Genomic DNA, 13,911 nt, shown 5'->3' on the forward strand with positions numbered 1-13,911 from the left:
AGGCAGCATTAGACCTGAGCAGTTCTTTGATATTTATGCAGTATATATGATCAGAGGCCAACTTTTGGTCATTTACTACTTTAACCAATGCTTTTTCAGTGCTGAGGTGAAACCTAAAGCATGACTGAAAAACCTCATGTATGTGATTATTATACAAGTATGTGCTGAGTTACAAGGGTTGTAAGGATCACTCAGTAGCAGAAATAACATCAAATAGTAAATGTTTCACATGTTGTTGTTGTTGTTGTTGCTATTATTATTATGTTTTTTATTATTCTTATTTTCTCATGCGCAGGCTCAAACTGTATTTTGCCCTTTGCCTCCTGATATAGAGACAGTGGGGCAACACAAGGACAGCATACGGTATACACACACACACACACACACACACACACACACACACACACGAGTCATTAAATGTTTTAGTAATAACAATGTTGAATTGTTATTTAGTTCCATCCCAGAAAAGTCCAAGAAGCCCTGCCACTGCACGAAATCTCAGTGTTTGAAACTGTAAGTAATTTATTTTTTAAAACTTTTTTTAATACAAATAGACAAAGATATAATTACTACAATAAATGATTTAGAAATCCAGTCAAATAAATAAATGGTACTCGAGTGGTAATTGAGAATAGTATGTCTTTCCTACTTACGGTATATTAGTGTGTGTAAGATAATGGTCCAAATTCACAAATCTCTCACCAGCTACTGTGACTGCTTTGCAAACGGAGAGCTCTGCAGCAACTGCAGCTGCATTAAGTGCCACAACAACATGCATCATGCGACTGATAGAAACAAAGCAATTAAGGTCAGGCCTTAGAGTAATATTAATTACTTTTGTGATGATTTTTTTTAATTCAGTATAAACTGTTATTTGAAATTTTTCTTAGTTTGTAAGTAGTTTTACAGTGAAACCCTGATTTCAGAAACAAACATATTCAGAACTGAAAGTCAAGTCAGTATTTATGCTGGGAAAGGTCCTGGTATTCAGAGTCGGGTTATGCAGCTGCAGGTTTTCTGAACTCCATCCATCCATCCATCCATTACAGTGGTGCTTGAAAGTTTGTGAACCCTTTAGAATTTTCTATATTTCTGCATAAATATGACCAAAAACATCATCAGATTTTCACACAAGTCCTAAAAGTAGATAAAGAGAACCCAGTTAAACAAATGAGACAAAAATATTATACTTGGTCATTTATTTATTGAAGAAAATGATCCAATATTACATATCTGTGAGTGGCAAAAGTGTGTGAACCTCTAGGATTAGCAGTTAATTTGAAGGTGAAATTAGAGTCAGGTGTTTTCAATCAATGGGACGACAATCAGGTGTGAGTGGGCACCCTGTTTTATTTAAAGAACAGGGATCTATCAAAGTCTGATCTTCACAACACGTTTGTGGAAGTGTATCATGGCACGAACAAAGGAGATTTCTGAGGACCTCAGAAAAAGCGTTGTTGATGCTCATCAGGCTGGAAAAGGTTACAAAACCATCTCTAAAGAGTTTGGACTCCACCAATCCACAGTCAGACAGATTGTGTACAAATGGAGGAAATTCAAGACCATTGTTCCCCTCCCCAGGAGTGGTCGACCAACAAAGATCACTCCAAGAGAAAGGCGTGTAATAGTTGGCGAGGTCACAAAGGACCCCAAGGTAACTTCTAAGCAACTGAAGGCCTCTCTCACATTGGCTAATGTTAATGTTCATGAGTCCACCATCAGGAGAACACTGAACAACAATGGTGTGCATGGCAGGGTTGCAAGGAGAAAGCCGCTGCTCATCTGCAGTTTGCTAAAGATCACGTGGACAAGCCAGAAGGCTATTGGAAAAATGTTCTGTGGACGGATGAGACCAAAAATAGAACTTTTTGGTTTAAATGAGAAGCGTTATGTTTGGAGAAAGGAAAACACTGCATTCCAGCATAAGAACCTTATCCCATCTGTGAAACATGGTGGTGGTAGTATCATGGTTTGGGCCTGTTTTGCTGCATCTGGGCCAGGACGGCTTGCCATCATTGATGGAACAATGAATTCTGAATTATACCAGTGAATTCTAAAGGAAAATGTCAGGACATCTGTCCATGAACTGAATCTCAAGAGAAGGTGGGTCATGCAGCAAGACAACGACCCGAAGCACACAAGTCGTTCTACCAAAGAATGGTTAAAGAAGAATAAAGTTAATGTTTTGGAATGGCCAAGTCAAAGTCCTGACCTTAATCCAATGGAAATGTTGTGGAAGGACCTGAAGCGAGCAGTTCATGTGAGGAAACCCACCAACATCCCAGAGTTGAAGCTGTTCTGTACGGAGGAACGGGCTAAAATGCCTCCAAGCCGGTGTGCAGGACTGATCAACAGTTACCGCAAACGTTTAGTTGCAGTTATTGCTGCACAAGGGGGTCACACCAGATACTGAAAGCAAAGGTTCACATACTTTTGCCACTCACAGATATGTAATATTGGATCATTTTCCTCAATAAATAAATGACCAAGTATAATATTTTTGTCTCATTTGTTTAATAGCCAGGTCCGGATATTCAGAATTCTGTAACCCTGTAGGCATTTTTGGGGACAAGTTGTTATACAGCATTTTTAGAAAATTCAATGTCTTCTAAATACAAATCCACCATATAACATTGAAATCAGTTCCCCAGTTTTTTGTAATTCTTGGTTAAAAATAGATGTCGTCTTCCCAGGCTGGAAATTAATGGCAGATAGGCTAAAATTTTAAACTTTTATATATCACCATAAAACTTTACCAGTTTCTTGCTTACATTAGTACAAACACTTTTTGTATTGCAAGTTGTCTGAAATGTTATGTTTACATATGCAAATGAGCCCTGACATACTGGAATATTAGGCGCCTAATCCAAAACTGATGAAGATCAAGTGAAACTTAAAAACTAGTGTATAATTTTGTTTATACAAACCATAAACATGTCCTATGTTGTTTTGTTAAATTTGAACATTGTTTTTTTCATGATTAAATTAAGAAATATTAAATTGGGGTGAGCCTGATCAATTTAAAAGTAGGACGAATTAAACAAATAAATTTCCTTGCGATCAATGGACTTCTGTTAAATGGCATTTTTTGAGTATATGCTTGCAAAACTGACCATCCCCAGGACATCTTGTGTCTTAATGTCATTCCAATCAAACATTCATGAAAATTGTTTTTTGATCCCTTGAAGTAAGTTTTATGGGCTGTCGATTTTTTTTTTGTAAGCACATGTTCAGATTGATGTTTTATGCAAACATAATATAACCAGACAAAAAGCTGAATAAGTAAATATGTCCTAAAGTATGCACTGTTGAAAATGTGAGCTTTACATGCAATTTATGTGCAAATTTCAAGCCATTATTGTGTTTGGACCACATCTGAATCAGTGAGCTTAATTGACATTCATTAATTGACAGTCAACAAAACCATAGTGACAGCAGGTGGCTTTAGTGATGAAGAGGGTGTCGAAGCGTCCAATGCAACACTGAACACCAACTGCATGGAAGCTAAGCATGAGGAAGCAGACACCAGAATTGTTCTCCATTGCATAACAAGCAAGGCATCAACCATTGTTTCAGCAAGAGACACTGACATCTTGATCCTACTGATTGCCCACTTCCACATGATGCCATGCAAAAAGCTCTGGATGAAAGCAGGTACATCAAAGGAAAGAAAATATTTCCCAATTCACGCTATTGTGAAACAATTGAAGATGGAACCACAGGTTCTGAAGCTGCTTCCAGCTTTCCATGCACTGACTGGAAGTGATTCAACTTCATACATTGCAGGACACACAAAAAAGTCATGTTGGGATGTGTTTGTGCAGCACCATCATCTCTTAAAGGGACTTGGTGAAGGTCCAGAGCTTAGTGAACACACCATTCAGAATGTAGAACAATTTGTCTGCAAACTGTATGGTGCAATGGATGCTGACAACATCAATGATGTCAGAGCAAGCATGCTTGTAAGGGGCATGACAATAGAAAGGCTGCCACCAACTAGAGATGCACTGTACTTCCATATTCAGCGCTCTCACTTTCAAGCTTTAGTCTGGAACCAAGCTAACTTGCAGAAGCCAGTTCTCCCACCCCCTGAGACCATGGGGTGGAAAATGGAGGAAAACTTGCTTGTTCCTCAGCTCATGTCACTGCCACCAGTTCCAGAGGTTTGTGAGGAGTTCATCTCCTGTGCCTGCTCCACGGGATGCAAGACAGGCCGATGTGGATGCAAGCCTAACCCATGTACTGCATCTTGCAAATGCAGAATGTCAAATAGTACTTGCATGAATCAATAGCTTTTGTTATGTCAGTAGGTGACACTACAGTGTCTTCTTTTTGTTTATTGTTGAAAACTATCCAAGGGCTGGATTAGATTGAATAGGCCAATAGGCTATGTTTACGTTCAAATGTTCACGTTTATAATATTACTGTTCTTGTCATGCACATAGTTTTCATGGATATAGGTTTTCATTATCAACATGTTTGAAAACCTGTGGATGTATAGTTTAGTTTTATTGAGCAATGGTTAAACTACAGTAAATGCATTATAAAGTTTTGCCAGCCATGTTTATTTTATTTTTATTTATTTTTTTATTTTTGCTTTTTTTGTTGTGTCCCCCCCCCCCCCCCCCCCCCCCCCCCCGCAAAAAAAAACCTCAGGGTAGTACATAAAGCTACTGCCATCTTGACCATTTGAGTCTCAGTTCATGTACTTATCAATTTGGTGCAAATCCGTCCACCCGTTTAAAAGTTATTGCGCAAGCAAAAAATCGGCCATTTTGACAGTCGGCCATCTTGATAGCGTTGGCCTCCAAAATTTACTCAGTTAATGTACCTATTATAGAGTGTTAACCCACAAGATTTGGTGCAAATCCGTCAACCCGTTCCAAAGTTATTGCGCAAACAAAAAGTCGGCCTTCTTGAAAGTCGGCCATCTTGAAAGAGTTGGTCTCCAAAATTTTGTCAGTTCATGTATCTATTACAGAGTATTAGCACACAAGATTTGGTGCAAATCCATCCATCCATTCCAAAGTTATTGCGCAAACACTAAATACACCGGCAGCCATGTTTGTTTTGTCGTTTACGGCTAAACCGTAACTTTTAGAGAATGTTATACGGCAGAAATGGATTCAGCACCCAAAAATCATATAGAAACAACACTTGAATTACTTTTCCTAAAAAATGCCTACACCTTCTTATTTAAAGCCCTTTTTCAGTTTGGGGACCTGGCTATAACTGGGTTCTCTTTATCTACTCTTAGGACTTGTGTGAAAATCTGATGATGTTTTAGATTAGATTATATTAGATTAGATAGAACTTTATTGATCCCTTTGGGAGGGTTCCCTCAGGGAAATTAAGATTCCAGCAGCATCATTACAGATAAACAGAGAAAAGAAATAGAGAAAACTTCTAGATAAATTAAAATAAATTAAGTATTTACATATACAAATATGAAAAGAATAAGATATGGGGGAGGGGGGAGAAGGGGGGGCAGGAGAGATATTGCACTTTATATTGCACGTTATATTGCACATTGTCCGGTATTGCTTATTGTCAGGCTAGGCTGCTGCTCCTTCCCGTCCTCTGTCCTCCTGTCCCCCCCCCCACCCCCCCCCACCCCCCACCCCGAGAGGAGTTGTACAGTCTGATGGCGTGAGGGACAAAGGAGTTTTTGAGTCTGTTCGTCCTGCACTTGGGAAGGAGCATTCTGTCACTGAACAGGCTCCTCTGGTTGCTGATGACGGTGTGCAGAGGGTGACTGGCATCGTCCATGATGTTCAGTAGTTTGTCCATAGTCCTCTTCTCTGCCAACGTCACCAGAGAGTCCAGCTTCATGCCGACCACAGAGCCGGCCCGCCTGATCAGTTTGTCCAGCCTGGATATGTCCTTCTTGGATGTGCTGCCCCCCCCAGCACACCACGGTGTAAAACAGGACACTGGCGACCACAGACTGATAGAACATCCACAGGAGTTTCCTGCAGATGTTAAAGGACTGCAGCGTCCTAAGGAAGTATAACCTGCTCTGTCCCTTCCTGTATAAGTGATTGGTGTTGCAAGTCCAACAGGTCATATTTATGCAGAAATATAGAAAATTCTAACGGGTTCACAAACTTTCAAGCACCACTGTATCTGTAAGCGCTTATCCTGTACAGGGTCGCAGGCGAGCTGGAGCCTATCCCAGCTGACCGCGAGCGAAAGGCGGGGTACACCCTGGACAAGTCGCCAGGTCATCACAGGGCTGACACATAGACACAGACAACCATTCACACTCACATTCACACCTACGCTCAATTTAGAGTCACCAGTTAACCTAACCTGCATGTCTTTGGACTGTGGGGGAAACCGGAGCACCCGGAGGAAACCCACGCGGACACGGGGAGAACATGCAAACTCCACACAGAAAGGCCCTCGCCGGCCGCACACAGAACCTTCTTGCTCTGAGGCGACAGTGCGAACCATTACACCACCGTGCTGCCCTTCTGAACTCCATGTTCATCTCATCTCATCTCATCTCATTATCTCTAGCCGCTTTATCCTTCTACAGGGTCGCAGGCAAGCTGGAGCCTATCCCAGCTGACTACGGGCAAAAGGCGGGGTTCACCCTGGACAAGTCGCCAGGTCATCACAGGGCTGACACGAACTCCATGTTCAGATTCTCAAATTCACCTGAGTGTAGTTCACACCTCTGAGGTTGCCAGATTTTTTTTTCTTTTTAGTAGAAGTCTCCGAGACGTGGTTTTCCAACAGTGTCTAGATCACCGCCTTTAAATAAAAATTCACCTTTGAACCTGAAAAAAAAAAGCGGAGATAGAAAATGTGGACTGAAAAACAAAATAATGTTGTTTTTCTGCTGTCAAATTTACAATGAAAAAAAACCCCTGAAATGATGATATAAGTGAAGAGATGGTGAGTGCTACAGTATCGTAATAAATCTAAAAGGAGTTGTGTACATCACCAACTTATTACTGCATGGATTTGTAACTATTTCTAATTATCACGTTAGTCACTGGTTTAATTTAACACAATGGTTTCCACACTCATCATTCAGTAGCATGTACGGTAGAATAGCACGTGATCCAGCACATCCTGCTATTTTATAACTTGTTTATTTACAGTATGTTGTCATCTGACAGTTATGTAGTTACGTCTGGCAACCTTGAAGGAGGGTGTAACAACACTCAGGTAATTTATATAATTTTAATGAGGAGGCGGAAAAATTCACTTAAGCAGGTGCACAAATTTTTCTCATGTAGATATTGACAGCATTTGCGATTTTAAGTCACGAACTCTGAGTTCAGCCCACAGTGAAGTAGCAAATCACACTGCAGGTGATAAATAAACTGTTTGTATTGACTCCACCTACTATTTAGGTAGAAGTGCCCCAATTATATATACAGATGTGTTATATCATGTGTTTTTTTTTTCCCTGGAAATATGAAAGACTACACCAGATTATCTTGGATTGTTTTTTCTTGCTAGGCCTGTTTAGACAGAAACCCGGATGCCTTTCGTTCTAAAACCAGCAGCGGTGTGCAGGGGGATGCGAAAGGAAGTCAGACACGAGGCTGTAACTGCAAAAACTCGGGCTGCCTGAAGAACTACTGCGAATGTTACAAGGTAAAGTGACACAAGAAAAAAAACACACACATTAAATAGTACGCAAAGAAGAGAGAGACATCTCACTGATCCCCATCAAGGGAACACTTTCACTCACACAGAAGGATGTTTGTGGTTTCCATGGAGACGATCACCATGTGCTTGTGTTATTGTTTTGGTCCAGTCTCCATCCTTGTTGTGGTATTGGTTTGTTTCCCCTCAGTGTGAGCACTTGATTAGTGTTGTGTCTGATTTCTTGTCTTTCTGTGTGGAGTTTGTATGTTCTCTGCTCATTTCTGTGTGGGTTTCTTCCTGGTTCTCCAATTTCCTCTTACAGTCTAAAGACGTGGATTCAGTCAGCTTTTTCCTCTAAATCCCCCAGAGGTGTGTGTGAGTGTGAAGGTTGTGCATCTCAAGTCAAGTCAAGTTTATTTGTATTGTGCTTTTTAACAATAAACATTGTCGCAAAGCAGCTTTACAGAATTTGAACGACTTAAAATATGAGCTAATTTTATCCCTAATCTATCCCCAATGATGAAGCCTGTGGTGACGGTGGCAAGGAAAAACTCCCTCAGACGACATGAGGAAGAAACCTCGAGAGGAACCAGACTCAAAAGGGAACCCATCCTCATTTGGGCAACAACAGACAGCATGACTATAACATTAACAGCATCTCTGTGTGACCCTGTGATAGACTGGCGACCTGCTCAGGGTGAACCCCACCTCTCACTTGAAGTCAGCTGGGATTGGCTCCAGCTTCCTCCACGATCCTAATGGATAAGCGGGATAAATAATGGATGGCTGGAGGAATAATTAAATGATAAATTTCATCCTTTTTTATGAAGCAGAAACATGGACCATCAACAAGTAAAACAAGAAAAACGTTTTGATGGTACTAACATCAAGCTATTGATGAGGGTACGGAACCTTTCTTGGAAAGACCACCCTACCATATCTCAGATCTATGGTGAAATCCCTCAGATCTCCACCAGCTTGGCACAAAGAAGAGCCCGGTTCGCTGGCCACTGCTTCAGAGCAAAAAAAATCAAGTAATCTCCAATAGGCTTGCACGGTATACCGGTACCAGTATAGTATCGCGGTACTGAGGAATTTAAAACGGTACTATACTGCATTTGTAAAGTATCGGTACTTGCAAAAGCGCGGCAAACTCACCACGTGACGTCGCGTTGTAACTAGGCTACAGCTGAGTGGAGCAGGAGAGGAGAATGGCTGCTGCACCTGTCAATCCCCTAGTTGACAAACCAGGAGCGCGAAGTGCAATATGGAAGTATTTTGGCTTTACCCCAGATGCGGAAGGCCAACCAATAAACTCAGATGCACCCGTTTGCAAACGGTGTTTAAAAACATGTCTGGCGAAGGGCGGCAGCACCTCCAACCTTGCTAAACACTTAAAAGACAACCACCCAGACCTGCATGCAGAGCTCAGGGAACGACAGGTAACTCATGAACTGTAATGGGTTTTTTTTCTTAAAATTCCAGGGAGCCATTAAGCTTAAAATATTTTTGCGAAGTGAGCAAGTCACGTCAGGCCAAAAAAGTCACAACTTTGCATGTATAACGGCATACGCCTTCAACAGCGGAGAATGCAACATGCAGGCTACCCTTTTCAAATGCAATAGCTCAGTAGCCTAGTTAATAGTTCAATGTCCACTCACAGCGACCAACCACATTTCACATTTTCCAATATTGTACACCTAAAAAGTTTGATTCAGTTCATAACACCCTCGCTCAAAGACGATCAGTAGTCTTTCACAAAACAAATGTAGTGATGTGTCGGAGAACCGGCTCTCTGAAATGACAACGGGAGCAGCGATCGCAGGCTGCTTGTTAGGAGCCGTAGGTGCTGCACTGTCTCTCGCTCCCTCATGCCGTGCGCTGCCGCACGGAGACCAGTAAGGTTTTTTTTTCCCCTTCGGTGCCTCATCTCGTCACACTCTCCCATGCGAGAACTCCGCAGATACAACGTTGACCAATCGAGTGTAGCTTTCATTTAAAAAGAAGCGGAGGGGAAAATTAGAGAGGGGGAATTTTCTCACACACACTAAGGTTGACTGTATTTGGAAAATAAAGCCATAAATGATACACATTTCATGCCATGTATGCCTATTTTACATTAGAAATTCAGGTTGCATACATTGCATTGTTTGGAGAGAAATTGGGCTAATGAATTAGGATCTGGTTTTTACCTGCTGAATGAATTTTATAGGCTACTCGAGAGGACAACGCCGTCAATAATAATAAAAATGAAACAATTGAAAAAGTTGTGACAGAGTTTTCTGACATATAGTCTTCATGCCGCCACTAACTTTCGATCTGAGCCGACGTTTCGGCAATCTTGATGGTCAAGTGCATATATTATACAGCGTAACAGCCCTGAGAGCACGAGGCTATTTTCCCCCATCGCGCGCTTCTGCCCGCGCTTTGAATTTTTAACCACAATCTGAGATGCATTCATGTTTTCACTCCTCCTTTACCAGAAAACACACAATTTGTGCCATTAATAAAGAGATGCATGTTGTTTCCCTGCCTGCTCTTTTCACGCAATGGCAATAGGACAAAATAAAAAAAGAGATGAGTGACTATGAACAGTCAAGAGAACTGAGTGCTGCACAGGACCCCCTAGCCTGGTGGGCTCAACATGAGGCTGATCTTCCCATCCTGGCTCAGTTTGCATATCAATATATGTGCGTTGCAGCCACAAGCTGTGCTTCAGAATGCGTGTTCAGCACATCTGGAAACATATGCAGTCCAAGGCGTTCTAGGTTGAGTGAGGAAAATTTAGACATGTTGGTTTTCTTGGCCAAGAATTTGAAAAACACAAAATGCCTGAGACAGACTCAGTAGTACTACTCCAAAAGAATTAGCAAGAGAGGGAGAAGGGTGAGGTTTAAGTTGACAGATGTTGGTGTAAACTGTTTATTGGTTCTTGTTACTCTAGTTTGATTCCTTTTATTTAACTGTTCTAAAATTGCTGTTGTTACGATTTTCTATTAATAAAGTCAGTAATGACATTTTCTGCGTTCTCTTTTTTATTTGAAAAAGTATCGAAAAGTATCGAAGTATCGAAATACATTTTTGGTACCGGTACCAAAATATTGGTATCGTGACAACACTAATCTCCAACACCATTTTCGCCTGAATAGAGGAGCCAGAATGCTCACCTATCCAGATACGGTGGTGCTTGAAAGTTTGTGAACCCTTTAGAATTTTCTATATTTCTGCATAAATATGACCTAAAACATTATCAGATTTTCACACAAGTCCTAAAAGTAGGTAAAGAGAACCCAGTTAAACAAATGAGACAAAAATATTATACTTGGTCATTTATTTATTGAGGAAAATGATCCAATATTACATATCTGTGAGTGGCAAAAGTATGTGAACCTCTAGGATTAGCAGTTAATTTGAAGGTGAAATTAGAGTCAGGTGTTTTCAATCAATGGGATGACAATCAGGTGTGAGTGGGCACCCTGTTTTATTTAAAGAACAGGGATCTATCAAAGTCTGATCTTCACAACACATATTTGTGGAAGTGTATCATGGCACGAACAAAGGAGATTTCTGAGGACCTCAGAAAAAGCGTTGTTGATGCTCATCAGGCTGGAAAAGGTTACAAAACCATCTCTAAAGAGTTTCGACTTCACCAATCCACAGTCAGACAGATTGTGTACAAATGGAGGAAATTCATGACCATTGTTACCCTCCCCAGGAGTGGTCGACCAACAAAGATCACTCCAAGAGCAAGGCGTGTAATAGTTGACGAGGTCACAAAGGACCCCAGGGTAACTTCTAAGCAACTGAAGGCCTCTCTCACATTGGCTAATGTTAATGTTCATGAATCTACTATCAGGAGAACACTGAACAACAATGGTGTGCATGGCAGGGTTGCAAGGAGAAAGCCACTGCTCTCCAAAAAGAACATTGCTGCTTGTCTGCAGTTTGCTAAAGATCATGTGGACAAGCCAGAAGGCTATTGGAAAAATGTTCTGTGGACGGATGAGACCAAAATAGAACTTTTTGGTTTAAATGAGAAGTGTTATGTTTGGAGAAAGGAAAGCACTGCATTCCAGCATAAGAACCTTATCCCATCTGTGAAACATGGTGGTGGTAGTATCATGGTTTGGGCCTGTTTTGCTGCATCTGGGCCAGGACAGCTTGCCATCATTGATGGAACAATGAGTTCTGAATTATACCAGCGGATTCTAAAGGAAAATGTCAGGACATCTGTCCATGAACTGAATCTCAAGAGAAGGTGGGTCATGCAGCAAGACAACGACCCTAAGCACACAAGTTGTTCTACCAAAGAATGGTTAAAGAAGAATAAAGTGAATGTTTTGGAATGGCCAAGTCAAAGTCCTGACCTTAATCCAATGGAAATGTTGTGGAAGGACCTGAAGCGAGCAGTTCATGTGAGGAAACCCATCAACATCCCAGAGTTGAAGCTGTTCTGTACGGAGGAACGGGCTAAAATGCCTCCAAGCCGGTGTGCAGGACTGATCAACAGTTACCGCAAATGTTTAGTTGCAGTTATTGCTGCACAAGGGGGTCACACCAGATACTGAAAGCAAAGGTTCACATACTTTTGCCACTCACAGATATGTAATATTGGATCATTTTCCTCAATAAATAAATGACCAAGTATAATATTTTTGTCTCATTTGTTTAACTGGGTTCTCTTTATCTACTTTTAGGACTTGTGTGAAAATCTGATGTTTTAGGTCATATTTATACAGAAATATAGAAAATTCTAAAGGGTTCACAAACTTTCAAGCACCACTGTACCTTACAATAATGGGCATGACCCAGTGACTAAAGACTGTAAAGGATCTCAGCAGCAGCTGGCTGCTGCTGCTGCTGATGATGTAGGTACGGTACAGCCACCGTCCCGTCTAGAACTACAAATCCCATCAACTAACTTCCGCGATGACCTACGTCACGGCTGGGCGGGATCACCTACGTCACGTCCTCCATGACTCTATAAGTGACCCGGAACACCTCAGTTCGCTCTCTCTCGTCGGTGGACATTCGTGTCATACAGACATAAAGAGACACCTGTTCATCAGAACATCCAAAATCAAGACGTCTGCCTTGCAAGAAAGAAGACTCAGCGTGCTTTCGTATTTACCACTGGCCACGGTAAAGAGTACTTAAGTTGCGCCGTCTCACTAAATTGAGTTACAACCAGTTTATTTGTTTATTATAAGTAACGTTACGACTGCAGCCCAAGCAGTTAATTAAAAGTTAGAAGCGACCGGATTCCTTCTGACTTAATCGCCGTGCACATTGTTTGATCAGAGACTTTTCCTCACGAACGACGAAGTTCAGACCAAGGAAACCTCTGCGTTTCCACGGAAGCGACCCACGAGCTTCTGTATACCTCCGCAAGCACCCGACATTCCGTGAAACTTCAGGACATCTCTGCATTCTTGCATAGAAGTAAGATACTGGAAGTAAGACTGGCATTTGGGCAAACTAGTCTTAGGAATTAGCTTTATGAAGTAGTGTGAATTTAAACTCAGAAACTGTTTAATTGTGCACACTGTAGACACTCAGAGTGTTGAGTTGATCATTGTTGTTCTATATTGTTCTCTCAGTTGTTTTTAATAGATAGGTTGTTGCATGCTTTTTCTCTATCCTTTCTAGCACCTTTAATTTCATTATTACACATATTTTGACCTCATCAAGATTTCAGTGGATTTAGTAATGTTATCAGCTAGTGGGATTAGCAACCACGACATATCCCTTTGTCTCATTAGACCACGAGGTGATTCCTTTTGTCTCAAGAGACCACGAGGTGATTCACTTCCCCCAACCTTAGATAACGTTCCAATCCCTGACACACACACACACACACACACACTCTCCCTCCCTCTCATACACACACACGCGCGCACACACACACACACACATACACACACACACACACACCTCACTGTTTATGCCTTGTATATAATGTACTCAACTGCTATTATCCATTTAGTAACATTGTTATAATAAATTCAATTATTCTATTAAACTGTGCCTGTCTGTTTTTGCTACTGTATACTTGAAGTCACACAATCTCAAAGAACTCCAAATTGCCTTCACCCAAGTGTATATGAATACTATTGGCTGTAGTGTCTATGTAATACAGTAAGTAATACATTATTGCTGCATTGGTAGTGATCATAATAATTTGGAATATACCATAATTTAGCTGTTTGGTAATTTATTATTAAACCCCAAAATTAATGGTATTATTGATGAGACTGATTTAATGAGACTGATTTAATGAGACTGATCACTTAAGACCAATTG

General features: G+C 41.1%; 1 protein-coding gene across 1 annotated transcript in view; it reads left to right on the plus strand.

Moving 5' to 3' along the window:
* Positions 1-676: 676 nt before the first annotated feature.
* The window catches only part of tesmin (testis expressed metallothionein like protein), an 18,614-nt gene continuing 5,379 nt past the window's right edge, over positions 677-13,911 (plus strand). Inside the window, 2 exon segments of the mRNA XM_060926766.1 lie at positions 677-808; positions 7,477-7,614. Of these exon segments, the coding sequence (XP_060782749.1) occupies positions 677-808; positions 7,477-7,614 (270 nt within the window).

This window comes from Neoarius graeffei, chromosome 8 (genome assembly GCF_027579695.1).
Source record: "Neoarius graeffei isolate fNeoGra1 chromosome 8, fNeoGra1.pri, whole genome shotgun sequence".
Lineage (NCBI taxonomy): Eukaryota > Metazoa > Chordata > Actinopteri > Siluriformes > Ariidae > Neoarius > Neoarius graeffei.